Source organism: Cynocephalus volans, chromosome 4 (genome assembly GCF_027409185.1).
Source record: "Cynocephalus volans isolate mCynVol1 chromosome 4, mCynVol1.pri, whole genome shotgun sequence".
Lineage (NCBI taxonomy): Eukaryota > Metazoa > Chordata > Mammalia > Dermoptera > Cynocephalidae > Cynocephalus > Cynocephalus volans.
This window is the reverse complement of record NC_084463.1, coordinates 51,473,473-51,500,749: the sequence shown is the minus strand read 5'-3', so window position 1 is coordinate 51,500,749 and position 27,277 is coordinate 51,473,473. Positions and strand designations below refer to the sequence as shown.

The following is a 27,277-nucleotide window of genomic DNA, read 5'->3' as shown; positions in this document are numbered from 1 at the left end:
ACAAGCCAGAACAATATCTGGGCTGGCTGCTTGTTCAGCTGGTTAAAGCAGAGTGTTATAACACCAAGGTCAAGGGTTCAGATCCCCGTAGTGACCAACTGCCCAGGAAAAAGAAATCAGTGACTCGGTGCATTTTTTCGCATTGATAGAAGGGAGGGCATATTATTTTAACAGCAGAGGAGATGCTAAAGACTTGAGGTGGTTGATATGCCTGTCTTGTTGTGATTACACAGTGAATATGTGTATTGAGATATCACACTGTGCTGCGTAAATACATACAATTTTTATGTGTCAATTAAAAAATAAATAAAAAGTTTTTAAATCATCAGATCAAAAGTACAAGCAGCCAGGCACACGGGGGAAGCTCACATTCACGTGCTCCTTGTCATTATTCAGTACCAGGTGCTGGTTTGGATCCTGTACCAGGAGAGCTCTGTGCAGCAGCCCCTGGGAAGATGGCCTGGAGCCAGCTTGGGACTGTCTGGGAGACGAGCTGTCCCAGGACAGAATGGGGAGACAAGGGTGACCGCCCAGGGGGGCAGCGGGATGGGACCTTGCCGGCCTCTGTCATACAGAGAGTGGGTGACCGTGGGGTGGGCTCTCCCAGGGCCATACTGTTGGGCATGACAGTCATCAGGAGGGCCATGAGGAGGCCTCCCAGGGGTCGCAGTCTAGACCGCACAACCCTCTCCCGGCCAGCACTTCAGGTGGGAGCAGTCAGGCGCCCCCCGTGGTTGTCACTGAAGGAGGGAATCCTGAGCATTTTCTGATTGTTATACCTGCCCCCTTCTGCTGGAGAAACTGTTTTAGAAATTTTGTGCTTGGCTGTCTTAATTGCGAATTTCATCTTCTGTAACCTAGCTTGCTTCTTGCACCCATGCAAATTAGGCTCCAGAACGGACCAGTGAGCTATGTCTCATAGCCAGCTAACAGACTTGCATACCCCATTTGCATAAGAAGACCTAAGTGAAAACTTGGGTGGGAAGTTTTTAGCTATATAAGACGGGCCCTTTCCCTCATTCAGGGAGACACAAGCCTGATGCTTGTTTGTGCTCTCCTTTCTTGTAAGCAATAAAGCACTGTAACACCAAAAAGAGCTGTTAACTAATAAAGAGCTGTAATACCAACGTTGCTCTATGCGAGCAACCCCCCAACAGTCACAAGATGTGGTTTCTAGCCTCCAGCATGTACAAGAGGCAGACTGTATGGAAGAAAAAGACAAAATCTGATTTAGGACTTTGAAGAGCAGGCCAGAAAAAAACATCGCTAAGGAACTAAACCACTGTTCTATAAAGCCTTTGTGAGTGTAGTGATTTTTTCCAGCCCTATTGAGGTATAGTTGACCCAAATTGTACATATTTAAGGTGTCCAGCTCGATGTTTTGATATGCGTGGATGCATTCTGAAATAATTATCACAGTCATGCTAATTAACGTATCTGCCACATCACATCGTTATCATTTTCTTTGCTTTTTCTTTGTGTGTATGTTGAGAACATGAAAGACTGACCCTCTTAGCAAATCTCAAGTACTCAATACTGTATTGTTAACTGCAGTCACCTCCAGAACTTACTCCTCTCAGCTGAGGCTTTGCACCCTTGGACCAGCATTTCCCCAGTCCTCTGTCCCCACCTCTCAGCTTCTGGCCACCTCCATTCTACTGTCTGCTTCTGAGTTTGGCTTTTTTAGGGTCCACGTATGAGTGAGGTTACACAGTATGTGTCTTTCCATGCCTGGCTGATTTTACTTAATGTGATGTCCTCCAGGTTCATCCATGGTGTCGCAAAGGGTTCTGTCTCCTTCTTTGTGGCTGAATAATATTCCACCACATGCACATACACATCTTCTTCATGCATTCCTCTGTCAGTGAACACTCAGGTGCTTCCATGCAGAGGCTTGTGTGAGTCGTGCTGCAGTGAGTGGGTGGCCAGATGTCTCTTTGAGAAACTGATTTTGTTTTCTTTGGATATGTAGCTAGCAGTGGGATGGCTGGATCGTGTGGTAGTTCTATTTTTAATTTTTTGAGGAACATCCACACTTTTTTTAATATTAAAAAAGTGGATATATAAAAACCGTAAATCATGCGTAAACCCACCACATTTGACAAAATGACATACATGACTTTAACCAGAGTCAGTGGGCCCACACTGCTGTCTTCAGGAGGAACAAGAGTATTGTATCCAGAGTTTAAGAGGAACTCTGAGAAAACAAGGAATTAATAGGAAATTGAGGTTATTTAAAACTGTATCCTGTGAGAGGGAATCACAGGTGTTTAGCCTCCAGGGGAAAATTGGTAAAAACTGCCGAAAATAGTAAATAAGTATCTAACTTGAATAAAAAAAGAGTCACAACCCCTCAGTCAGTTCCCAGACTGGTGCTAGTCTGCAGACCCTGAACCCCTTGAATGGAGGGGAGGCCAGGACCACTGGGGGAGAGCCCCACTTCACTGCCAAAGATTTATACTGTTAGTCTTTCTCCCAGCCTGCCCCAATGGGACTTGCAGCCTTTTACCAGGATGACTGTGCATTGGGGAAAGGAAATACTCAGACCTTTCAGGGGCTACTGGGTGCTGGCTCTGAAATGACACTAATTCCAGGAGACCCAGAATGTCTCTGTGGCCCTCCAGTCAGAGGAGAGGCATGTGGAGGCCGGTGATCAGTGGAGTTTTAGCCCAGGTTTGACTCACAGTGGGTCCATTGGTTCCTGAAACCTAGCCTGTGGTTGTTTCCCCCGTTCCACATGCATGATTGTAAGAGATGTTCTTAACAGCTGGGAGAATCCCAGCACTAGTTCCCTGACCTGTGGAGTGAGGGCTATTATCGTGGGAAAGGCTGAGTGGAAGCCACTAGAACTAGAAGCAAAGTAAACCAGAAGCAATTTTGCATCCCTGGAGGGACCCACCGGTGCCACCCTCGAGGATGCAAAGGATGCAAGGGCAGTGAGTCCCACCCCATCCCCATCCCACTAGCCTATTTGTGCAGAAGACAGATGGATCCTAGGGAATGACAGTGGCTTATTTTAAACTTAACCAGGTAGTGACTCCAGTTGCAGCTGCTGCTGTACTAGATGTGGTTTATTGCTTGAGTGAATTAGCACATCCCCTGGTACCTGCTATGCAGCTGTTGGCTAGACAAATGTGGTTTTCTCCACCCTGTTATTGAAGACCAGCAGAAGCAGTTGCTTCCAGTGGGCAGGGCCAGCAGTGCACCTTACTGTTCCACCTCAGGGCACAGCACCTCTCAGCCTTGTGCCATGGTTTAGTTCCCAGGGATCTTGATCTCCTTTCCCTTCCACAAGACATCACACTGGTCCATTACATTAACGGCATTAGGCTGACTGGATGTAGTGAGCGTTAAGTAGCCACCACTTTGGACTTGCTAGTAAGGCATCCATATGTCAGAGCGTGGGAAACAAGTCCCACAGAAATTCAGGGACCTCCCACCTCAGAGACACTTCTAGGGGTCCAGTGGTGTGAAGCCTGAGGATAAGTGGTTGCATTTGGCCCCTCCTATGACCGAGAAAGAGGCACAGCGCCTAGTGGGCCTCTTAGGATTTGGGGAGGCAACATATTCCTCATTTTAGGGGTGCTACTCTATCCCTCTTACCAAGCAACTCAAAAAGCCACTAGTTTTGAGTGGAGCCTGGAATGGGAAACACCTTTGCATCAGGTCTAGGCTGCTTTATGTTACATTGAGCAAGATTTTAGGTGTAAGTTTATTATAGATGCCCTTCCTCAGATTGAAGAAATTTCCTTCTATTTCTAGCTTACTGGAAGTTTAACATGAGTGAGTGATAAATTTTAACTAGAGTATTTAGTCCATTTACATTTAGTGTGAATGGTAATATGGTTGAGTTTAATTCCACCATTTCACTGTTTTCTTTTTGATCCATGTGTTATTTGTTCCTTCCCTTGTCCTTTCCTTCCCCCATTTTTCTTCCTTCTATTGACTTTTTAGATATATTTTTTGGTGTTACTAGAGGTCACTTGTGAATTGTGTATCCAATATAATAGCCACTGACCACATGAGAATGGAACTGAGTTAAGAATTCAGCGTCTCAGTTGCAGTGGCTGCTTTTCAAATGCCCAGCAGCCACGTGTGCCTCTTGCAGTGGATGGACCAGATAGCAAATGTCCCATCACTGCAGAAAGTCCTATTAGATGACTCTCTAGAAATTTTGAATCTAAATTGCCCATGTGGAGGCAGCATGGTGTGAAAAGAGTGATATTCTGGTCAGAAGACATGCATTTCTGCTACCTCTTTACTCCTGATTAGCTTTGTATCTCTAGTCCCTGTACCCTGAGCCTCAGCTTTCACTTCTGAAACACAGAGATAACAATCCCGGCTCTTTCTGCTTCTTGGGGTGCTCATGGAAAAGCAGTACTATAAAATGGAATGTGTTATACAAAAGTTAAGGCAGCTTTCCATAAAAAACAGTTGCTCTTTAAAAACTGACTGACCAGACTTCTGCATTGTGTTTGCTTGCTTAGATTGCTGACAGAACTGGAGTCTCCATCCTGGTGGCCCTTCAGCTCCAAGCTCCGGAAGCCACCACCAGAAATGAAGCTCTGGGAAGGCGCCTCCGTGGCCAGCTCTGAACCTTCTGGAAAAGAAGGGGTAGTGCTCACAGTGCCTGCTGTTATTTCCCAGAGAACAGAGTCTCATGTCAGGCCTGGAAGGCTCACCGTGCTGGTGTCCGGGCTGGAAATCCACGACCGCGGTGCCGTTCTTATGCACAGGTTTGAGAAAGGAGATGTGGATGAGATCCAGATCCACTCCCCCTATGAGATCAGCCTACGCCAGCGGTTTGTTGGCAAGCCTGACGTGTCCTATCGTGTGCTGTCTGCCCGGATGCCAGCAGTCATCCCCATCTTAGAAGTGCACTTCAGCAGGAAGATCCAGTGGTCAGAAGAGGCCTTGATGCTCAGAAGCACCAGAACATGTCCCCGTGCAGAGCAGAGCTGCCCTGCCTGGCATGCAGGTGAGTAGCTGACGAGGCATGGGTTTCCAGAGAGACAGCCAGGCCTGCATGCCCATGGTGGTGAATGCTCTGTGTGGGAAGCCCTGGCAGCAGCACGGTTTGTTTCTGAGCCCTGATAAAGAAATCCCAAAGTCATAAAATACTCTATTTCCTAATATTAGCATTATAGCTAATACATGTCCATATGGATATATCTGAGTCATATATATATGTATAGCATAGCTATTACATTAGCCCATTTCTGTTGTTTTTAACAAAATACCTAGAAATGGGTAATTTATAGGAAAACAAAATTTATTGCTTACAGTTTCGGAGGCTTGGAAGTCCAAAGTCCAGGGAACACATTTGTTGAAGGCCTTGGTGGTGGTGACAGTGACACAGGGGTCTCACATTGGCAAAATGGTGAAGAGAAAGAGAGACACTCTCATGTGCTCTTTTTTTAAAGCCTCGGAACCACTCCCCTGACCACCATTATTGACCCATTAACTATGTCATGGTCCTGCAGTCCAGTCAGCTCTTCAAGGCCCTATCTTGCAATTCCCATAACAGGATTTCTCACCCTCAGCAGTTACAGTGGGGATTAAGCCTCAGGTTGGGGGACATCCAGTCGACGGCAGCTGCATAATGCATAAATTCCATGTGTGTTCTGTGGTGTCTGGTGTAGGTGTGATGTGCCCACCAGTGATGGTCTTTCCTTATGGACTCTCATCGCCTCATATCTGTTAAAAGTAAGAGAAATGTTTGTTACTTTTCGGTTTCTTTTCTTTTCTCTTAAGTGATTAATTGCAGTTTCAATAACCTGTTCCTGATCACACGAATACTGTGATTGTTCTTCTAGATGGCTTCAAGATTCAAAAAGAAATATATATAAAAATAGAGCTGGTCCCATAGCACCAAAATGCTGGAAATACTTATTTTAAATTGTAATTTAAAAACCTACTTTCTTGGCATTTCCAGATTTTTCCTTGGTCACTGTGTCAACGTAGGACTCAGCAGCTGACCTCTCAGATGTCAAGGAGGGCGGCTGTGCAGGCAGCTGCGATCCTGGAGCAGCTCTGCCTACCTGTGGGAGGAGTGCTCGCCACCGGGCATGCTGGGCACATCATGCAGTGACCGCACGGCTTGTCTCTGGGAGGATGGGCAGGAGGGGACAGACCAGCGGGTGTCGGCGATTCTTCCACCCAGCAACAGCATGCCCCTTGTTGAGGGACATACTGCTATGAAACAGAAACCCGCATGCCTTTTCTGAAGAGCTCGAGACTTGATTGACAAAAAAATACCATGTTCATGTTTCTGGGTTAAGGAAGGGGTTTCAGAGAGAGGTGTGGACACAAAAGTGAGGGATGGGATGGTATGAGAGGGACCCCGGCATCCAGCCTTCCATGCGACAAGATTGGAAGTCACCAGGCCGTGAGTCACAATTGGGTCAGACATGGGCATGAGTCTCGCACTAGGAGAAAGGCTGACCGCAAACATGACAGGGGGTGTGTCCTTGAGTGAGGATGACTGAAGAGGTAGCACAAACACATGTGACCTCAGGGAGGAGGGTGTGATGTCCTGGGAACTGTGACTATGCTAGAGCATGAGGAGAACTGAAGATGTGGCACAGGCACGAGTGACCTCGGGGAGGAGGGTATGACGTCTTGGGAACAGGAGACTGTGCTAGAGGATGAGGAGGACTGAAGAGGTGGCACAGGCATGAGTGACCTCAGGGGGGAGGGTGTGACATCCTGGGAAATAGTGGCTGTGCTAGAGCATGAGTAGAACTAAAGAGGTGGCACAGGCACGAATGACCTCAGGGAGGAGGGTATGATGTTTATGGACTGGTGACTATGTCTTGAGCGTCTTGCTGGAGAACATGGAGCTGGAGACCATGTGTTTGAGGGGACTGCTGGGCTGGTGTGTGTGTCTTTGCATGAGATGGTGTCGTTTGAATTTTCATGCCAGTGTGTTTTCAAGCCAAGGCTGGGCCCTGGTTCTTAGGGTAAATTTTATCTTCCACAGCAGCCTTGGATGTGCTTCTGGGGACTCTCAGCTGATGGGTCAGTCCCCCCACAGCTTGTTGGGGTGACGTCCCTTACTTAAGGTCACGCAATAATGGCCTTTAGCCACATGGAAAGGTCTGTAGCCACTGCACACAGTACCCGGATGGTTTGACTGAGTCATGGGGACTGTAGCCTCACCTAGGCATGCAAGCCCGGACGTCCCAGGATCCTCTGTGCATGTGGACAGAGTGGCTGCCTGCAGAATGACACGTGGCTTCTCACCAGAGTGTTAGCTCTTGCCTCCCATGGGGCCTCCCAGAGTGTGTCTCATCTGGTTGAGTGGGAAGTGCCATTCCCATGTCATGACGTTGTGGGTGCGTGCTCCATGCAGCCAGTGGGCTTGGAGACCCAGCACAGGAGCCCTCAGTGTCGTGTGAGCTCGGGTGACCAGTTGACATGTGACTTACCAAGAACGTCACTGTGTTCCTAGACACACTGGCTGTTGTTGTTGTATGTGACAGCTGGTGCCTCTGTGAGTGTCTGTTTTTGCTACCCTGGCTGGAAACTGCAGACGCAGTAGAGTTGGAAACCTTGACTTTGTGGTCTCAGAAATCCCAGCCTCTCCTGGAAAGTGCTTGGCAGGTGTGTGGCCACAGGGTGGCAGTCTTGCTGTGCTGGTCACTGGCTCTCGAAGATGAAACCCTCTGAGACTTGCAGTAATGTATCATGCAGACTCAGGGCTGTGGCCCCGCTGGCCAGGTGGGGAGCTCCCCACAGGGAGACACAGTTGCAAATTGCTGTTTCTCTGCTCGGCATCTTCAAAGTCACTGCTTTACCTAAGAATAAGTTATGATTTACAGGGAGGGATGTGGAGACAGAAGAGAGTCCCCCTGCCCCCAGCTTGCCCTGCTGATCACATCTTCGGTCACCACAGCAATGGTCCCTACAGAATCCTGGGCTGATGTACTGCTCATAACTGGAACCCATCTTGTACCCGGACACTCTCCCTGTTCACCTGACCTCCTTCCCCCGTCCATAGACCCCCAAGACCTTGGTCCTCCCGGCTCCCAGCTCCCCTGGGCCCTGCTGGCTTTGCAGACTCTGCTGGGATGCCTGGGACAGCTTTGGGAGGCCTGGCTGGGGCTGGTCAGGTGTCTGCATGGGGCTTGTCTCCTGCTTGTCATGATGATTCTAGGCTGTGGTTTTGGGAGGGGGCTGCAGGGCGAGGTGCCTTGCTCATCACATCCTGTCAGGTGCGCATGGCCACACTTTCTAAGGGCTCTTTGTTTACAGACTCTGTCCTCATCGTGTGCTGGCACCACCTTCTCCGAGGCCACCCAGAGCCTGGTTTCATAGCCTCCGGGTACCCTCCACCCTGGAACCCAGCCTGAGATTGCCACTCCCAGTAACCTCGTGTCTGCTCTACTTCTCGCCCTGGTCCTCCATCTGTCCTTGCGGCATCCCTTGCACCAGGACAGGGCCAGGTGGCCAAAGACACGCACACTTGTGTGGAGATAAATGTCTGGGGCACCAAGGTTGTCTCTGAGCAAAGCCATCAGCTTGGACCATCTTCGGGGGCAGAACAGTTCTAGCTTCAGTGGAGTAGCTGCTGAGCCCTGGTGGGCCCTCAGGCATTCCCTAGACAGGTCCCTGGGGATGCAGGCATCATGCTGTGCCCTCGGGTGGGTCCCAGGATGGGTCTCCAAGGATATGGATGCTCCACTGTACCCTCGGTGGGTCCGAGGTTCTCACCCTCCTGAGCCCTGTCAAGGCTCCAGCACCCAACTCTGTGCTGTACATTTCCCTGAGCTTGGAAATGTGAGGTATGACTTAATTGGAATCCTTTACGATGCTGTCTCTTTCCACGTCAGCTTCCTCCTGCCACTCCTCCCGTGTGGATGAATGTGCATGTTGTATGTTCCCTGCCCTGTATGCGAGCTTCGCAGACCCCACAAAGCCTGGGTGCTCTGGGTGAGGGAGGTGTCCCTGGGACAGATGTGGCGGTGGGGGCCAGGCTGAGGGCAAGGAATTGGTCATGGCCCAACAGGCTGGACCGAGCCAGCCGGACTTTTGGTCAGGGACTTCCTGCAGCCTGCATGGTGCACGGGAGCTCAGGGTCCTCTGTGACCCTCCTCACTTCCGGAACTTGGGAAACTTCTCATTCCTTTTCACTGTGAGCCACCTGTGCTTTTGTTTAGCTGAGCATATTGATGACTTGAGGAGAAACCCAATGTGTACAGAACCAAGTTAGCCTTTCTCAGAAGGTCTGTTGACACAGTGGGACCCCGGCCGACCCCAACTTGTGACAGATGTCTCCAACTCAGTGCGTATGCTTGTGATTAGTAGCATCCATGAAGAAAAATCCTGTATGTCACCTTTCTGGTTGCGTGAGCAAAATCCCATTTGCTGAAATTCAAAAACAGTCAGTATGTCTGTCTCCACAATCTGGTTCTCTGTGCTGAGTGAAACCAGGTCACAGCCAAGGAAGCATAGTGGCTTTGTGCTCTGGACAGCTCGTGTTGTGGCCCCGTACACCATCAACAAGTCACAAGCAGGGCCCAAGGCCTGCCCAGTGCCAAGACTGCCATGGAGGAGGCTCATACACAGCCTGGAACAGGATTGCTGCACCGCAGATGCGAGGAGCAGGCGGGTGCTGGGCCCCAGCTGGGGGGGTCACGCACCCTCCAGGCCGGGTGACACACTTGCTGCTGTCCTGTGGCTGGGCCATTCTGCTGACTACCACAGACCAGGGCCTATCCTCAAGCAGCCCCTTAAATAAGGGGTAGCACATGTGCACCCCACGCTTGGCACTGCTGAACTAACAGAACTGCTGATTGGCAAACCCTGACTTTGGAGACCGCATCTAGGGTACAAGTATGTTGCAAACATGAGCCAAAAAAGCAGTTTGGTTGGTTGCAACCAAGTTATTTTTTAAAGAATGGAATAGAAAAGCAACTGGCTGAGTGATATGTCCAGAGAGCATTGTTCTGTGAGACTCTAAGGTTGTGGGGGTCTGTGGAAATGGGCTTCCCAGGTGGGCCACAGGGCGTCAGGTGTGAAGTTAGGGCCTCTCTTCCATAGGGCAGTGAGGAAGGAGTCTCAGCCCCATGCAGTTCCCCTCCCCTGACCTGGTGCCTGGATCACGTAGCCCAGCCCCTCCTCTTCTGTGGGGTCCCTGAGAGACCTGCTGCTGGTCCTCAGGCAAGACCGGCACTGTCAGGGGACGTGCATCTGCTAAGACTGCAGGAGTGTGTATGTGTTTGAAAGCAACCACTCAGGCTCCTGCCCTGAGGCCCAGCAAGAGCATTTGCCCCCATATTTTTCCTTTTCCTTTCCTTTTCTGACAGTGGATCTGACAACAGCTTGCAGGCACAGAAGAATTGATGCTGCTTGCCAGGAGGGCCCAGGAGGGAGGTGACCCACCTTCTACCCGCCTCTGCCTTCTGTTTTCTTGGTGCTGGGTTGGGACAGTCTGTGTGTGGAGAAGCACAAATGTCGGACTTCCACCAACACCCTTATCTGGGCCCTGCGGTGTGAGGCTGCAGGTGGGGGGCCAGTTCTCCATATTAAGGACAGGTGACTCTGCGTGGTGGCCAGAGCCACTCGGCCAGTGCTCGGGGCACTGCTAATGGCTGCCCAGTCTCAGGTCTCAGGCAACGCTGCCTGGCACACAGGTGTTCCATCGCCCTGAGCCCGCGAGACACCCTGTCCTCCCTCTGAGCTGTCCTGCCCCAGTGTGACCCTGAGTGACCCCTGCCCACTCAGCTAGACTTCTTGTGTTCTGCGGGACCATGCAACGTGGACCCTCAGACATGACTGTGGTCCCCGTAGTGTGTCTCCTGGGCATCTCACCTGGATTCAACCATTCTTGTGTTGTACGCTCCAGATCTTTATGGTATTTGCTAAATGAAAATCACTCTTGGATAAAGGGCCTTCCTTCTGAGAGGTGATTACAGAATCAGCCCACGTGTTTGCAGCACAACAGACTCAGGCCACTGTGGGCTCAGATGGCTGGGGCGGGACAGGGACCTCAAGGTGCACATGGAAACCTCTGTGAGGCCTAAGAGCCACAACCATCTGAAATGTTGCTCTTTGTGAATCCTGAACAGCTCATGCTGTTCACACCTTCAAAAGAGGCCTCCACTGACTGCCCACTCTCTCTTCCAGCATCCTGTCTGCTAGGCCGAGCCGTGCACGACGAGCTGCCCGCAGGCAGCCAGGAGGGTGGACTGCCACTGCAGGTGAGCCAACCGCTCCTGTCTGAAGGGGACGCCCAGCAGCTGATGCAGGTGAGTGCTCCCAGCGCCACCTCAGTGGGGAAGGGGGATCTTCTCCCTCCTGCCTGAAAAAGTGCTTGATCCAGGCTGGCCTTTCACCTGGAAGGCTGCAGGTGCCACCTGGGTGCCACACCCCCTGGCCACAGAGGAGAGGCAGGGCAGGGCCTGAGCCAAGGTGTGTGCTTCACGGCGTGCACACACACAACACACACACACATGCCCATGCACACATGGTCACCTAGGCAGCCACCTCTGCCCATTGTACAGGTGTACATGTGCTGTGTGTGTGTGCTGCGCATGTGTATATGTGTGTGCGCATGTGTGCCCTGTGTGTGTGCTCCGTGCATGTGCTGCACACAGGCACACACAGCCACACATGCGGCTTGCCCAGCTCTTACAACTAGGAGCTGGGCTCTTAGGGAGGCAGACCACTTTCTGCCTGAGAAGCTGAAATCTGAACGTTTGATATAAATAGTTTGTCTTCCTATATCATTGCTGGACAATATAATAGCTTTTTCTTTCTACTTTTTAAATAATTTTTGAAGCAGTACCTAGTCATTATATCATTTTGTTTGTAAATATTTCAGTATGTATTTTTAAAAAATAAGAACTATTTTTTTTTTTTTTTTTTTTGCAGCTGGCCAGTACAGGGATTCGAACCCTTGATCTTTGTGTTATAACACTGCACTCTAACCAACTGAGCTAACCAGCCAGCCCAAGAACTATTTTTAAAATGACCTTCATGCCATTCTTACTTTATTTAAAAAAAAAGTTCCTGGTCAGGTCAGTTAGTTCAGTTGGTTAGAGTATGGCTGATAACAGGGTTTCATCCCTGTACTGGCCAGCCACCAAAAAAAATAAATGAATGAAATAAAATAAATGAATAATCATCAGCTGTGTCAAGTCAGTGCTCACTCCACACATCCTCCTGTTAAGAAGGGTGCGCTCACTTGTCTGCTGGAGTCAGGACCCACAGACCACGTGTCCCATTTGCCCAGGAAGTGGCCCTATGTGTGTGGTGTCCCTCACTCTCCCTTTGTCCCTGCCATGGATTTGTGGGCACCACAAGGCTGTCCACTCTGCAGGGACCTTGCACTTCACACCTTAGTCTTCGTCCCGTGAGTGGGCAATGGGGTCTGGGCTCTGAAGACTCACGTGTGCCTGCAGGGCACATCCTGTAGGAGGCACAGCCACTGCCATCTGGGCCTGTAGAGACAGTCCATCCTTAAACCCATTTTTAAAAACTAATTCTGACCTGACATGTCCACACAGGCATAAACTCCCTCGAGCTCAGCAATCCCCTTCTTGGGAGAAAAGTGCTCATCTTCACTACCTGGTATTTTTTAAACAGATATCACTTGTCACTTTTTCCTCCTGTTCTCAGTCATTTTGGGGAATGGCACATACAAGTGCTGCTTTCTAGCTGTGACCAGCACAACCTGCAGGTGACTGGTCACTCCCAGTGTGCCCATGGACGCCAGAGCTCACTGGGGACAGGTGCTGTTTGCTTGGGGTTTCAAAGAGCCCTTGTCCCGTGGAGGCCGTGCTGCCTGGCTCCCCTGGCCATCTTCCTGAGGGCTGTTGGAGCACAGGGCCTGGGCTGCTGGGATCTGAATCCCTACCCCACCCCTGCGAAGGCATCTTGTGGCCAACATGCTCTCTATGAGTTTAGGTTGAAGCAGGAACAGACTTTTGGATGAAAAAGTGGGAATTTTCCCTGTTAATTCCAATGGTGAGGCCCCTTCCAGTTTCCAAACATCCAGTCTCCACCACTGTATGCCCCGTAGCCAGTTCAGGTTCGGAGGGATGTCAGGAGGAGCGGGTGAGGGCAGGAGTCAGGCTGCTGTCTTCCCTGTGACAGCATGGATGTCTGGGAATAGCAGATGCCCCGCAGCAGGACCCTGGCGTGGAGGTGCGTGGTCAGGAGGAGGAATGGGCCGCCTGGGTGGAGTGGTGCTCCCGAGGGTCGGGGTGGGGTGGTGGGGGACGGATGCAGGGATGGGAGCAACCCAGCCTCACTGGCGGCTTTTTCTGTGAACTGAAGCACATGTTTCACATTTAGGGAGGAATTCTCAGCTGCACAGTGGAAGCTCAGGCATACATAAGAATGAGTTAAATTTCTGGGGAAAACAAAAATGCCAGAAACCCTCCTCCATGCAGCTGTGGTTTCTGTTGCAGATGCAGTTAAAGGCATGAGGCTGAGACATGCCTTGGTGATGGGAATTGCAGAGGGGTGATCGCAGGGCAGGGGCCGCTGTCGTGGCCGCAGAAGCCGTGCGCTGGGCAGGTCTGTGGGGCCGACGTGCTCCTGATGGCCGCTCCTTACAAGATCTGTAGAGCTTCATCGTTGTCACAGGCCATGGATGTGATGATACAATGTGGCGCAGCCGCAAAGCGTTTCAGGTGCATGCAGCACTTCTGTCTTCGTTCCTCTGTGTCGTCCTGTGCTGGGTGTTCATCCAGCCTTCCTCTTCCACCGGCAGGGGCCTGGCAGGTGTGGCCTGCATCAAAACCCCCTGCTGGCTCAGCAGGGCTGGGCATCTGCTGGAACCTTCCAGAAATAATCCTGGGGTTTTCTGCTTGCTGTGAAGCTACCTTAAGGAATCAGTGTCCTGCTCTTTCTTTTTATTTCCTTTCCTTTTTAGAAACTACAGGCACATTTCATCCTCTCCAGCAGCCCTGCCTCCCTGGCCTGTTGTCCCTGGTCCCTGCTGTCTCTATCTCATACCTTCCTCACTTCGTCTGCATCCTCTCCTAGTTAGGGAACAACCAGTCAGTTGTTTCTTGCACCTGGTCTTCGTAAGACAATTGCACTCAACAGGCATCCTTCAGCCTGAGGTGAACGTGTGCACCTGCTGCCGTCCAGGGGCTGCGCAGGAGGGGCTGGGGGAGGGGGGCTGTCAGGGCCCTTTGTGTGCCAATGCATGCATGGGACTCGCCCATGAGAGAGGGAGCCCACACATGGCCTCCCGGGCACCAGCATCACAGAGTGACACTCAGGAGTGAGAGCAGGTTGTGGCAGGGGCGGGGGGCTGAGGCTCTGTCCTGTGAACCGTTTGGAGTCCTTGACAATCATGGGCAGGGAGGTGGGATAATTTCAGACTTTTTACCTGTCCCCTCAGGTTCCCTTGTTGTCCTGTGCCTTCTTTTGAACCTTCTCAGGCTACTCCTTCCGTGGCTGGGGGGTTTTGTGATGCTGGTTTTAGCTTTGACTCATCCAGAGGTGCACACTCGGGTGTCTAGTGACAGGGACTGAGTGTTGGGAAGCCATTGCCTCTTCCTTACACGTGTCCATTACGGCTGTCTGTCTGGCTCCACGTGCACTGGGTGCTGGTAGCCGTGAGCTGCCTTTGACAGGTGTGCCCATCCCCCACATCCTCAGAGCCCCCAGCAGTGAAGGTGCCAGCAGACACGAGGGGGAGCAGAGGAGTGCCCGCCAGGGGCTTGGGCATCGTCGTCTCTCCATTTCCAGTTGTCATTTAATGACATGACTGGTCGTTTTGTTACTGAGTGCCGGCTCTGGAAGGCAATACATATTATAACTGCCTGAAATGTCTCTTTATTAACTTCCTTTATTGTCATAAAATATACGTAACATAATTTTGTCTTCGTAACCATTTTTAAGTGTACAACTCAGTGGCTTTAAGTACATTCATGATGTTGTGCGGCTATCGCCTCTGTCTATTTCCAGACCTTTCTCACCTCCCGAGACAGAAGCTATGTTCTCAGTCAGCAGTAGCTCCATGTCATCCTCCCAACCCTTGGGCTCTGCTGTGTCTATGTGATCCAGCAGCTCTAGGGACTGCGCACGAGTGGACAGTGTGTGACCTCGAATGTCCTCCTGATCTCACCCAGCGTAATGTTTACAAGATGATCAGTGTTGTCACGTGTGTCAGAATTTCATTCCTTTTTCTAACTGAATAATATTCCATTGCATAGAGACACATTTTAAAAGGGTTTTTGACACATAGTAATTGCACACACGTACAGGGAACAGAGTGATGTTTTGATCCATGTGCATGCGGTGTGATGATGGAAGCAGGGTAAGGGTTGTATGCATCACCACAAACATTTGTCATTTCCCTGTACTGAGAGCAGTTGGACGCCCCTCCTCCAGCCGTTTGAAATTGTGCAGTGAATTATTGTTAATTGTAGATGCCTAGCACTCCTGCACACCACTGGAACTTACTCTTGCCATCTAGCTGAGATTTTGTGTCCATTCATTAGCCTGTCCCTGTCCCTCTCCCCATCCGCTTCCCAGCCTCTGGGGTCCACAGTTCCACTTTCTCTTTCTGTGAGATCAACTTTCTCAGCTTCTACTTGTAAGTGAGGACATGAAGTATTTTTCTTTCTGTGTCTGGCTTATTTCACTGAACATGATTGTCTCCAAGCTCGTCCATGTTGCTGTGAATGGCAAAATTTCATTCTTTTTTATGACAGAGTAGTATTCTATTGTGTATGTATACCATGTTTTCCTCATCCAGTCATCTGTCGATGGGCAGTTGGGTTGTTTCCACTTTTCAGCTATTGTGAATGATGTTGCTATGAACATGCAGGTACAAGTATCTGTTTGCGTCCCTGCTTTCAATTCTTTTGGGTATACGGTAGTCCCGTCTTATTGCAGGGGACAGCTTCCAGACCTCCAGTGGATGTCTGAAATCATGGATAGTACCTGTGTTAGTCCATTTCTGTTGCTTATAACAAAATACTCAGAACTGAATGATTTATAAGAAAATGAAATTTATTGCTCAGTTTCTGAGGCTGAGAAGTCCAAAGTCCAGGGATCACATCTGGCGAGGGCCTTGGTGGTAGTGGAAGTGACGGCAGAGTATCACATTGCAAAAATGGTGGAGCAGAGAGAGCAAGAGAGAAGGTGCCAGGTTCTGCTCTCTCTCCTTTTAAAGCCCTCAGAACCACTCACCTGACCACCATTTTTAATCCATTCATTATGGCACGGTCCTACAATCCAATCACCTCTTCAAGGCTCCACCTTTCAGTTACCATAATAGGATTTCCCACCCTCTTAACAGTCACAGTGGGGGGCTAAGTTTCTAATACATAAAACATGGAGGACCCAATTCAAGCTTCAGTGAATTTTGGTGGGACATAATTCAATCCACTGCAGTACCAAACCCTACATAAACTGTGTTTTCCCTGTATGCAGATACCTGTGATAAACTTTATCTGATATGTTAGGCACAGTAAGAAGTTAACAACACTAGCTAATAATAAAATAGATCGGTCTTGCTGCTCTTGCGCCTTGGGGCCATGATGAAGCAAAATAAGGGTGATTAGAACACACATACACTGTGAAACCATGACAGTCCGATGACCCAGATGGTTACCATGTGACTGCTGGGCTGGTGGTGTGGACAGTGTAGAGACACTAGACAAAGGGAGGGTCCACATCCGGGGGGGACAGAGTGGATGGCGTGAGATTTCATCATGCAACTCAGAACAGCTCAATTTGAAACTTACAAATTTATTACTGGAATTTCCCACGTAATATTTTCAGACTGCAGTTGACCACGGGTAACTGAAACCGCAGATAAGGGGGGACTGCTGTGTACCCAGGGGTGGAATTGCTGGGTCATGACATGGTAATTCTAGGCTTCACCTTCTACGAGCCTCCAGACTGGGTCCCACAGTGCTGCACTGTTGTTTCACAAACCCGGCTGTCTGTGAGGGCCCCAGGTCTTCCATGTCCTTGCCAATGCTCCTTTCCCATTTCAAAAGGACTCTTGCCAGCCTGGTGGGTGTGAGGTGGCATCTCACTGTGGTTTTAATTGGCATCTCCCTGGTGGCCAGTGATGATGAACATCTTTTCATGGGCTTATTGCCCATTTGCAGGTCTTCTCTGGAGAATTATCTGTTCAAGTCTTTTGTTGCTTAATGATTAGGTTGTGTGTCTTCCTGTTGCTGAGTGGTGGGAGTTCCTTCCACATTCTATAGGTGAGGCCCTTATCAGATGCACGATTTGCACATATCCTCTGCATTCTGTAGGCTGTCTTTTGACTTTCCTGATGACATCCTCAGATGCCATTCTGACTCCAGCCCCACAGCTGTGATGTGGTTCTGGCACTGCCCACCCGGAGTTAGCGCAGACCCTGCAGCTGATGGACCTAAGGCCTGCGAGGCTGCCCCTCTGGAAACACTGGCTGCTCCCCAGTTGCTCACACTCACACCAGCTGGCCACATCCTGGGGTTCCACAACCCCTCTCAGGCTCAGTAACCCGTGAGAATGATCCCCAGGGCTCAGGAAAGCACTGGTCCTAACCATCACAGCTTCAGTGTAAGGGACTCAAACCAGGAACAACTGAATAAAGGGACACACAGAGTGAGACTGGGAGGGCCCATCACCCCATAGATCTGTATGTCGCCAGCCAGGAAACTCCACGGAGGCTGTGTGCAGAGTTTTTATTGGGGTTTCATCATGGCAGCATGACTGAACTCCATTTCCAGGCTCGTTTTCCAGGCTCGTGGATAACAAAGGCCCCCCTATTGGAAATTCTAGAGGTTTAGATTCTCCCTCCCAGGAACCAGGGACAAGGGCCAGTCAAATTTTTTATAGTATAAGTACATGAGATTTTTTAATTCCTATGAAGCCTAGTTTACCTGTTTTTTTTTTTTTTTTCTCTCGTTGGTGTCATATCTAAGAATCCATTGCCAGAGCCAGAGTAGAGAAGATTTATGCCTGTGTTTTCTTCGAACAGTTCTGTAGTTTTAGCTCTTAGGTTAATCCATTTTGCAGTCATTTTTGTATACAGAGTGAGGGGTTGTGATATTGTGAAAAAATATATATTTGGTCTTCATCTCCATCTCCTGACATACAACTCCTAAAATCCTTAGAATCTCCAAAGCAATGAGTCTTTTCCTATGCTAATGATGGCTGGCAGCCCCTAGGTAGCTTTGGGATGGGGGCTGGTCACAGGAAAGACCAAGGTGGGACTTTCAGTCCTATGCCCCCCTTCCCCCCATCTCCAGGGAGAGGCCTGAAGGTTGAGTTGATCAGCAGGGGCCAGTGACTTAGTCAATCTTGCCTATGTAATGAAGACTCTGTAACAACACAAGAGGGCTTTGTTCAGAGAGCTTTCAGATGGCTGGACACGTGGAGGCTCCTGGAGGGTGGTGTGCCCAGGAAGGAAGCTCTGCGCCCCTTCCCCATACCTCACTCTATGCACCTCTTCATCCATATCCTTTGTAATTTTCTTTATAATAAACTGGTACAGTAAGTACATGTTTCCCTGAGTTCTGTGAGCCACTCAAGCAAACTAATTGAACCCAAGGAGGTGGTTTTGGGAACCCTGATTTACAGCTGACTGGTCATAAGTCCCAGAGGCCTGGACTTGTGACTGGCATCTGAAGTGGGGGGTGGAGTAGTCTTGGGGACTGAGCCCTCACCCTATGGGATCAGATGCTATCTGCTGGTAGATAGTGTCAGCATTGAATTAGAGAACTCCCAGCTTGCTTGCTTGCTGGTTGGGGGAAAACCCACACTTGGTCACAGAAGTCAGAAGTGGGTCTTCTGTGCTGGTAATTGTTCTGTGAGAATAGGACAAACACAGTTTGTGTGTGTTTTGTTCTTTCTAGGCTGGGATCCAACTTCTTTGGGCATATGGATATCCAGTTGTCCCAGCAGCTTTTGGTGAACACACTATTCTCTCCCCATTGAATGGTCTTGGCACCCTTGTTGAAAATCCATTAGCCATAGGAGTTGGGGCAAGATGGCGGCGGCTGCGGCGGCTGGCCCGGAGTAGCTGAGGTGGAAAAGGTGGCCACTGGGCCTCAGGCAGCCGGGAAACTTGTGGACCTTCCTCTGGCCATCTCTTAAGGGAGGACTGCTGCTGCTGGCCGGTCGTGGGGGCTCAACGCCACTTTGCCCCCGGCAGGAGAGGCTGCCTCATTTACAGGCAACAGCTTTGAAGTGTGGAGCAGGAAAAGAACTGATTCTTAGCTGCAAAAGTGAGTCTTGAAACAGGGAACACGGCGCCAGGGCTGCTGTGGATGCAGCCAGGATCCCGGAGGCTGGGGCCGCACTGAAGGCGGCCAGCTGCCCTATTCAGGATTCGAGGTTTCAGGCCGGCATTAAAAAAGATTCCTGGGAGCGCCCGAGCGGCGCCGCGACTGAACAGCCCGAGGCGGCAGCGCCGAGAACACGGAAGGCAACAAACCAGAGACAGAGCGAGCGCCCGACCTGGCACAGCACTGTGAGTGATCCCTGGCACAGCTCTGTTCAGGGGGTGGATGCCCACGCGGCTTCCGCCTGCACCACCAGGCCACTCACTGCCCCGGTGCTGCCTCCATTTTCCCAGGTGCGGGCAGCTCCGCCCTGCTCGGCCATCACTGAGCCCATTTGCTTGGCCTGGCGCGGGGCTTTCCGGACCCTGCGGGCCGGCCTCCTCTCCTACTCCCTCCCCCACTCCCTCCGCGGTTCTCTGGTGGGGCTGGGGGTGTGGGGCATCCCGACCAGTGTTGGGAGGGCTAGGAAGTACGGGCGGGCCGACTGTCACTCCACCACACCCTGGACTCCGGCCCCGGTAAACTTCCTGTTACTGGGAGGCAGATACCATCTCTGCGACCACCAGTTTGGAAAAAAGCCTAACGAATTTCTGGTTGGGAATAGTGTGGTAGGAGAGTTCCCAGGTCCGCTTGAACCTGCCGGAGAGCAGGCTGCAGGCGGGCACTAGACTCGGTTTATACCGGGGGGATACAAAGGTGAACAAGACCCGAGAAAGATCTACACAGTGCTACAAAGGCACCCAGAGAGACTGGTCGTCTGTGCCTAGCAGAAACCTGGTAGACTTCCTGGGCGAGGCGGTGCTGAGCAGGGTCTTGAAAGCCCAGCTGATAGACGAGGGGTGCAGAAGACACACACCCCAGCCCAGCACAGTGTGCACAGAGGGGGGAGACGTGCGTCCAGGGAGGCGGAGACTCGACAGAAACCACACACCCGGTGGGGTCGCCACTGCACGATCTAACAGCCTGGGCCAGAGCACACGGAACGGGGAGAAGTCCTGTACAGAAAGTGAAAGCTCAACAGAGATCACACACCCTGTGGTACGTGATCCACCAGCCTAGCAGAGTACAAGCTGACCAGAAAGGTGGATCCCCGGAGAAGCCCAAGACCCGAGGCAACCACACACACAAGACACTAGAGGCCAACTGAGCAGTCACGGTGGGAGCCATACCAAATTGGCAACCACAGCAACATCCTAGTTAGTCATTAGTCTCAAACCGGTGGACTGTGAAACCCCCTGCCACAATGAATAAACACCAAAAAAAAGACACCAGAAATACAAAAAATCAAGAAACTACACCACCAAAAGTTAATAAATCTCATACTCTAGATCCTATAGAACAAGAAGCCCTTGAAATAACTGACAAGGAATTTCGAGTGATAATTCTAAGGAAACTGAATGAGATACAAGAAAACTCAGCTAGACATCATGATGAAATGAGGAAAAGTATACAGGATCTGAAAGAGGAAATATACAAGGAAATCAATGTCCTGAAAAAAAATGTAGCAGAACTTGCTGAGCTGAAGAAGTTATTCAGCGAAATAAAAAACACAACGGAGAGTTTAACCAGCAGGCTTGTCGAAGTTGAAGAGAGAACGTCTGAACTTGAAGATGGGCTGTTTGAAATAACACAAGCAGACAAAAAGAAAGAAAAAAGAATCAAGGACATGGAAGAAAATCTGAGAGAGATATCAGACAACCTCAAGCGCTCAAATATCCGAGTCATGGGTATTCCAGAAGGGGAGGAAAATGGAGATTCCATTGAAAACATATTCAACAAAATAGTGGCAGAAAACTTCCCAGGTATAGGAAAAATCACAGATCTTCAGATCCAGGAAGCTCAACGATCTCCAAACGTATTCAACCCAAAAAGGCCTTCTCCAAGACATGTCATAGTCAAATTGGCAAAACTCAGAGACAAAGAGAGAATCTTAAAAGCTGCAAGAGAGAAGCGTCAAATCACCTATAAGGGAGCCCCAATCAGGTTAACATCAGACTTTTCATCACAAACCCTAAAAGCTAGAAAGGAATGGGATGATATTTTCAAAATACTAAAAGACAAAGATTGCCAGCCAAGAATACTCTACCCTGCAAGGCTATCCTTCCGAAATGAGGGGCAAATAGTATATTTCTCAGACAAACAAAAACTGCGGGAGTTCACTACCACAAGACCACCCTTACAAGAAATCCTCAAGGGAGTACTGGGTTTGGTTCCTGAAAAATAACTACCACTGCCATAAAAACCCAAGAAAAATCTAAACCCGCTAGTACAATAAAAATGGCATTCATGAAGAGAAAACAAGCTAACAAAAACACTATCTACAACCTAAGGAACCAACAAACAAAGAAACCAAATAGTAAATCAGAAAGCAAGGAACAAAAGACACCTAAGACAACCAAACAACCAATAAAATGCTAGGAATAAATCAACACCTTTCAATAACAACTCTTAATGTTAAAGGCTTAAATTCCCCAATTAAAAGACACAGACTGGCTGACTGGATCAAAAAGCAGGACCCAACTATATGCTGCCTACAAGAGACCCACCTCACCCATAAAGATTCACACAGACTAAGAGTGAAAGGATGGAAAAAGATTTACCATGCAAACAGAAAAGAAAAACGAGCTGGAGTGGCTATTCTTATATCTGACAAAATAGACTTTAAACTAAAAACCATAAAAAGAGACAATGAGGGACACTACTTAATGATAAAAGGACTGATCCATCAAGAAGACATAACAATCATAAATATGTACGCACCCAATGTTGGAGCAGCCAGATTTATAAAACAAACTCTATTAGACCTAAAGAAGGAAATAGGCACTAATACCATAATAGCAGGGGACCTGAACACTCCACTGTCAATATTAGACAGATCATCTAGGCAAAGAATCAGTAGAGAAATACAAGATCTAAACAAGACTCTAGACCAATTGGAATTGGCAGATATCTACAGAACATTCCACCCAACAACCTCAGAATATTCATTCTTCTCATCAGCACATGGATCATTTTCCAGGATAGATCACATATTAGGTCACAAATCAAGTCTCAATAAATTCAAAAAAATTGGAATTATCCCATGTATCTTCTCAGACCACAATGGATTAAAACTAGAAATTAATAACAAACAAAACTCTGGAAACTATACAAACACATGGAAATTAAACAGCATTCTACTTAATGACATATGGGTCCAAGAAGAAATCAAGCAGGAAATCAAAAAGTTTATTGAAACTAATGAAAACAATGATACATCATACCAAAACCTGTGGGATACTGCAAAAGCAGTATTGAGGGGAAAATTTATTGCATTAAATGCTCACTTCAGAAGAATGGAAAGATGGCAAGTGAACAACCTAACACTTCACCTTAAAGAACTAGAAAAACAAGAACAATCCAATCCTAAAGTTAGCAGACGGAAAGAAATCATTAAGATCAGAGCAGAACTGAATGAAATTGAAAACCAAAAAACAATTCAAAAGATCAACGAATCAAAAAGTAGGTTTTTTGAAAAGATAAATAAAATTGACAAACCATTAGCATGGCTAACAAAAAAAAGAAGAGAGAAGACTCAAATAACAAAAATTAGAAATGAAAAAGGCGATATTACAACTGATTCATCTGAAATACAAGGAATCATTCGAGACTACTATAAACAACTATACGCCAACAAATTTGAAAATCTGGAGGAAATGGATAAATTTCTGGACACACACAAGCTCCCAAAACTGAACCGTGAAGATGTAGAAAATTTGAACAGACCAATAACAATAAAGGAGATTGAAGCTGTTATCAGAAGGCTCCCAACAAAGAAAAGCCCAGGACCAGATGGATTCACAGCAGAATTTTACCAAACATTCAAAGAGGAATTGACACCGATTCTTTACAAACTATTCCAAAAGATTGAAATGGACGCAAATCTCCCAAACTCATTCTATGAAGCAAACATCATCCTGATACCAAAACCAGGTAAAGATATAACCAAAAAAGAAAACTACAGGCCGATATCCTTGATGAATATAGATGCAAAAATCCTCACTAAAATACTAGCAAACAGAATACAGCAACACATACAAAAAATTATTCATCACGATCAAGTGGGATTCATCCCAGGGATGCAAGGTTGGTTCAACATACGCAAATCAATAAATGTGATACACCATATTAATAAACTAAAACACAAGGACCATATGATCATCTCTATAGATGCTGAAAAAGCATTTGATAAAGTTCAGCACTCATTCATGACAAAGACCCTCTATAAGTTAGGTATAGAGGGAAAGTATCTCAACATAATTAAAGCCATATATGCCAAACCCACTGCCAATATCATCCTGAATGGGGAAAAGCTGAAAGCTTTTCCTTTAAGAACAGGCACTAGACAAGGATGCCCACTCTCACCACTCCTATTCAACATAGTGTTGGAAGTACTAGCCAGAGCAATCAGAGAAGAGAAGGAAATAAAGGGCATCCAGATTGGAAAAGATGAAGTCAAACTGTCCCTGTTTGCAGATGACATGATCCTATACATCGAACAGCCTAAAACCTCTACAAAAAAACTGTTGGAATTGATAAATGATTTCAGCACAGTAGCAGGATACAAAATCAACACACAAAAATCAGTAGCATTTCTTTTCTCCAATAGTGAACATGCAGAAGGAGAAATCAAGAAAGCCTGCCCATTTACAATAGCCACCAAAAAAATAAAATACTTAGGAATTGAGTTAACCAAGGAGGTGAAAAATCTCTATAATGAGAACTACAAACCACTGCTGAGAGAAATTAGAGAGGAGACAAGAAGATGGAAAGATATTCCATGCTCTTGGATTGGAAGAATCAACATAGTGAAAATGTCCATACTACCCAAAGTGATATACAAATTCAATGCAATCCCCATCAAAATTCCAAAGACATTTTTCTCAGAAATGGAAAAAACTATTCAGACATTTATATGGAACAATAAAAGACCACGAATAGCCAAAGCAATGCTCAGCAAAAAAAATAAAGCTGGAGGCATAACACTACCTGACTTTAAGCTATACTACAAAGCTATAATAACCAAAACAGTATGGTACTGGCATAAAAACAGACACACTGACCAATGGAATAGAATAGAGAAACCAGAAATCAACCCTCACACTTACTGCCATCTGATCTTTGACAAAGGCACCAAGCCTATTCACTGGGGAAGGGACTGCCTCTTCAGCAAGTGGTGCTGGGATAACTGGATATCGATATGCAGGAGAATGAAACTAGATCCATACCTCTCGCCGTATACTAAAATCAACTCAAAATGGATTAAGGATTTAAATATACATCCTGAGACAATAAAACTTCTTAAAGAAAATATAGGGGAAACACTTCAGGAAATAGGACTGGGCACAGACTTCATGAATACGACCCCAAAAGCACGGGCAACCAAAGGAAAAATAAACAAATGGGATTATATCAAACTAAAAAGCTTCGGCACAGCAAAAGAAACAATTAAAAGAGTTAAAAGACAACCAACAGAGTGGGAGAAAATATTTGCAAAATATACATCTGACAAAGGATTAATATCCAGAATATATAAGGAACTCAAACAACTTTACAAGAAGAAAACAAGCAACCCAATTAAAAAATGGGCAAAAGAGCTAAGTAGGCATTTCTCTAAGGAAGATATCCAAATGGCCAACAGACATATGAAAAAATGCTCAACATCACTCAGCATCCGGGAAATGCAAATCAAAACCACATTGAGATACCATCTAACCCCAGTTAGGATGGCTAAAATCCAAAAGACTATGAACGATAAATGCTGGCGAGGCTGCGGAGAAAAAGGAACTCTCATACATTGTTGGTGGGACTGCAAAATGGTGCAGCCTCTATGGAAAATGGTATGGAGGTTCCTTAAACAATTGCAAATAGATCTACCATACGACCCAGCCATCCCACTGTTGGGAATATACCCAGAGGAATGGAAATCATCAAGTCGAAGGTATACCTGTTCCCCAATGTTCATCGCAGCACTCTTTACAATAGCCAAGAGTTGGAACCAGCCCAAATGCCCATCATCAGATGAGTGGATACGGAAAATGTGGTACATCTACACAATGGAATACTACTCAGCTATAAAAACGAATGAAATACTGCCATTTGCAACAACATGGATGGACCTCGAGAGAATTATATTAAGTGAAACAAGTCAGGCACAGAAAGAGAAATACCACATGTTCTCACTTATTGGTGGGAGCTAAAAATTAATATATAAATTCACACACACAGACACACACACACACACACACACACACACAAAACCGGGGGGGGGGGAAGAAGATATAACAACCACAATTATTTGAAGTTGATACAACAAACAAACAGAAAGGACATGGTTCGGGGGGAGGGGGGGAGGGAGAAGGGAGGGAGGTTTTGGTGATGGGGAGCATTAATCAGCTACAATGTATATCGACAAAATAAAATTTAAAAAAAAAAATAAATAAATAAAAATAAATTACGCAAACATTTTACAACAAAAAAAAAAAAAATAAAAAAAAAATAAACTCAAACACAAGGACCATATGATCATCTCTATAGATGCTGGAAAAGCATTTGATAAAGTTCAGCACTCATTCATGACAAAGACCCTCTATAAGTTAGGTATAGAGGGAAAGTATCTCAACATAATTAAAGCCATATATGACAAACCCACTGCCAATATCATCCTGAATGGGGAAAAGCTGAAAGCTTTTCCTTTAAGAACAGGCACTAGACAAGGATGCCCACTCTCACCACTCCTATTCAACATAGTGTTGGAAGTACTAGCCAGAGCAATCAGAGAAGAGAAGGAAATAAAGGGCATCCAGATTGGAAAAGATGAAGTCAAACTGTCCCTGTTTGCAGATGACATGATCCTATATATCGAACAGCCTAAAACCTCTACAAAAAAACTGTTGGAATTGATAAATGATTTCAGCACAGTAGCAGGATACAAAATCAACACACAAAAATCAGTAGCATTTCTTTTCTCCAATAGTGAACATGCAGAAGGAGAAATCAAGAAAGCTTGCCCATTTACAATAGCCACCAAAAAAATAAAATACTTAGGAATTGAGTTAACCAAGGAGGTGAAAAATCTCTATAATGAGAACTACAAACCACTGCTGAGAGAAATTAGAGAGGATACAAGAAGATGGAAAGATATCCCATGCTCTTGGATTGGAAGAATCAACATAGTGAAAATGTCCATACTACCCAAAGTGATATACAAATTCAATGCAATCCCCATCAAAATTCCAAAGACATTTTTCTCAGAAATGGAAAAAACTATTCAGACATTTATATGGAACAATAAAAGACCACGAATAGCCAAAGCAATGCTGAGCAAAAAAAATAAAGCTGGAGGCATAACACTACCTGACTTTAAGCTATACTACAAAGCTATAATAACCAAAACAGTATGGTACTGGCATAAAAACAGACACACTGACCAATGGAATAGAATAGAGAATCCAGAAATCAACCCACACACTTACTTCCATCTGATCTTTGACAAAGGCACCAAGCCTATTCACTGGGGAAGGGACTGCCTCTTCAGCAAGTGGTGCTGGGATAACTGGATATCCATATGCAGGAGAATGAAACTAGATCCATACCTCTCACCGTATACTAAAATCAACTCAAAATGGATTAAGGATTTAAATATACACCCTGAGACAATAAAACTTCTTAAAGAAAACATAGGAGAAACACTTCAGGAAATAGGACTGGGCACAGACTTCATGAATACGACCCCAAAAGCACGGGCAACCAAAGGAAAAATAAACAAATGGGATTATATCAAACTAAAAAGCTTCTGCACAGCAAAAGAAACAATTAAAAGAGTTAAAAGACAACCAACAGAGTGGGAGAAAATATTTGCAAAATATACATCTGACAAAGGATTAATATCCAGAATATATAAGGAACTCAAACAACTTTACAAGAAGAAAACAAGCAACCCAATTAAAAAATGGGCAAAAGAGCTAAGTAGGCATTTC

General features: G+C 47.2%; 1 protein-coding gene across 2 annotated transcripts in view; it reads left to right on the top strand.

The window, feature by feature from the left end:
• The window catches only part of SNAP47 (synaptosome associated protein 47), a 51,078-nt gene that overhangs the window by 15,612 nt on the left and 8,189 nt on the right, over positions 1-27,277 (top strand). For both annotated transcript variants that reach the window (XM_063094343.1, XM_063094342.1), the window contains exons 3-4: positions 4,488-4,978; positions 11,131-11,252. In XM_063094343.1, the coding sequence (XP_062950413.1) occupies positions 4,488-4,978; positions 11,131-11,252 (613 nt within the window). The remainder of the gene's footprint in view (positions 1-4,487; positions 4,979-11,130; positions 11,253-27,277) is intronic.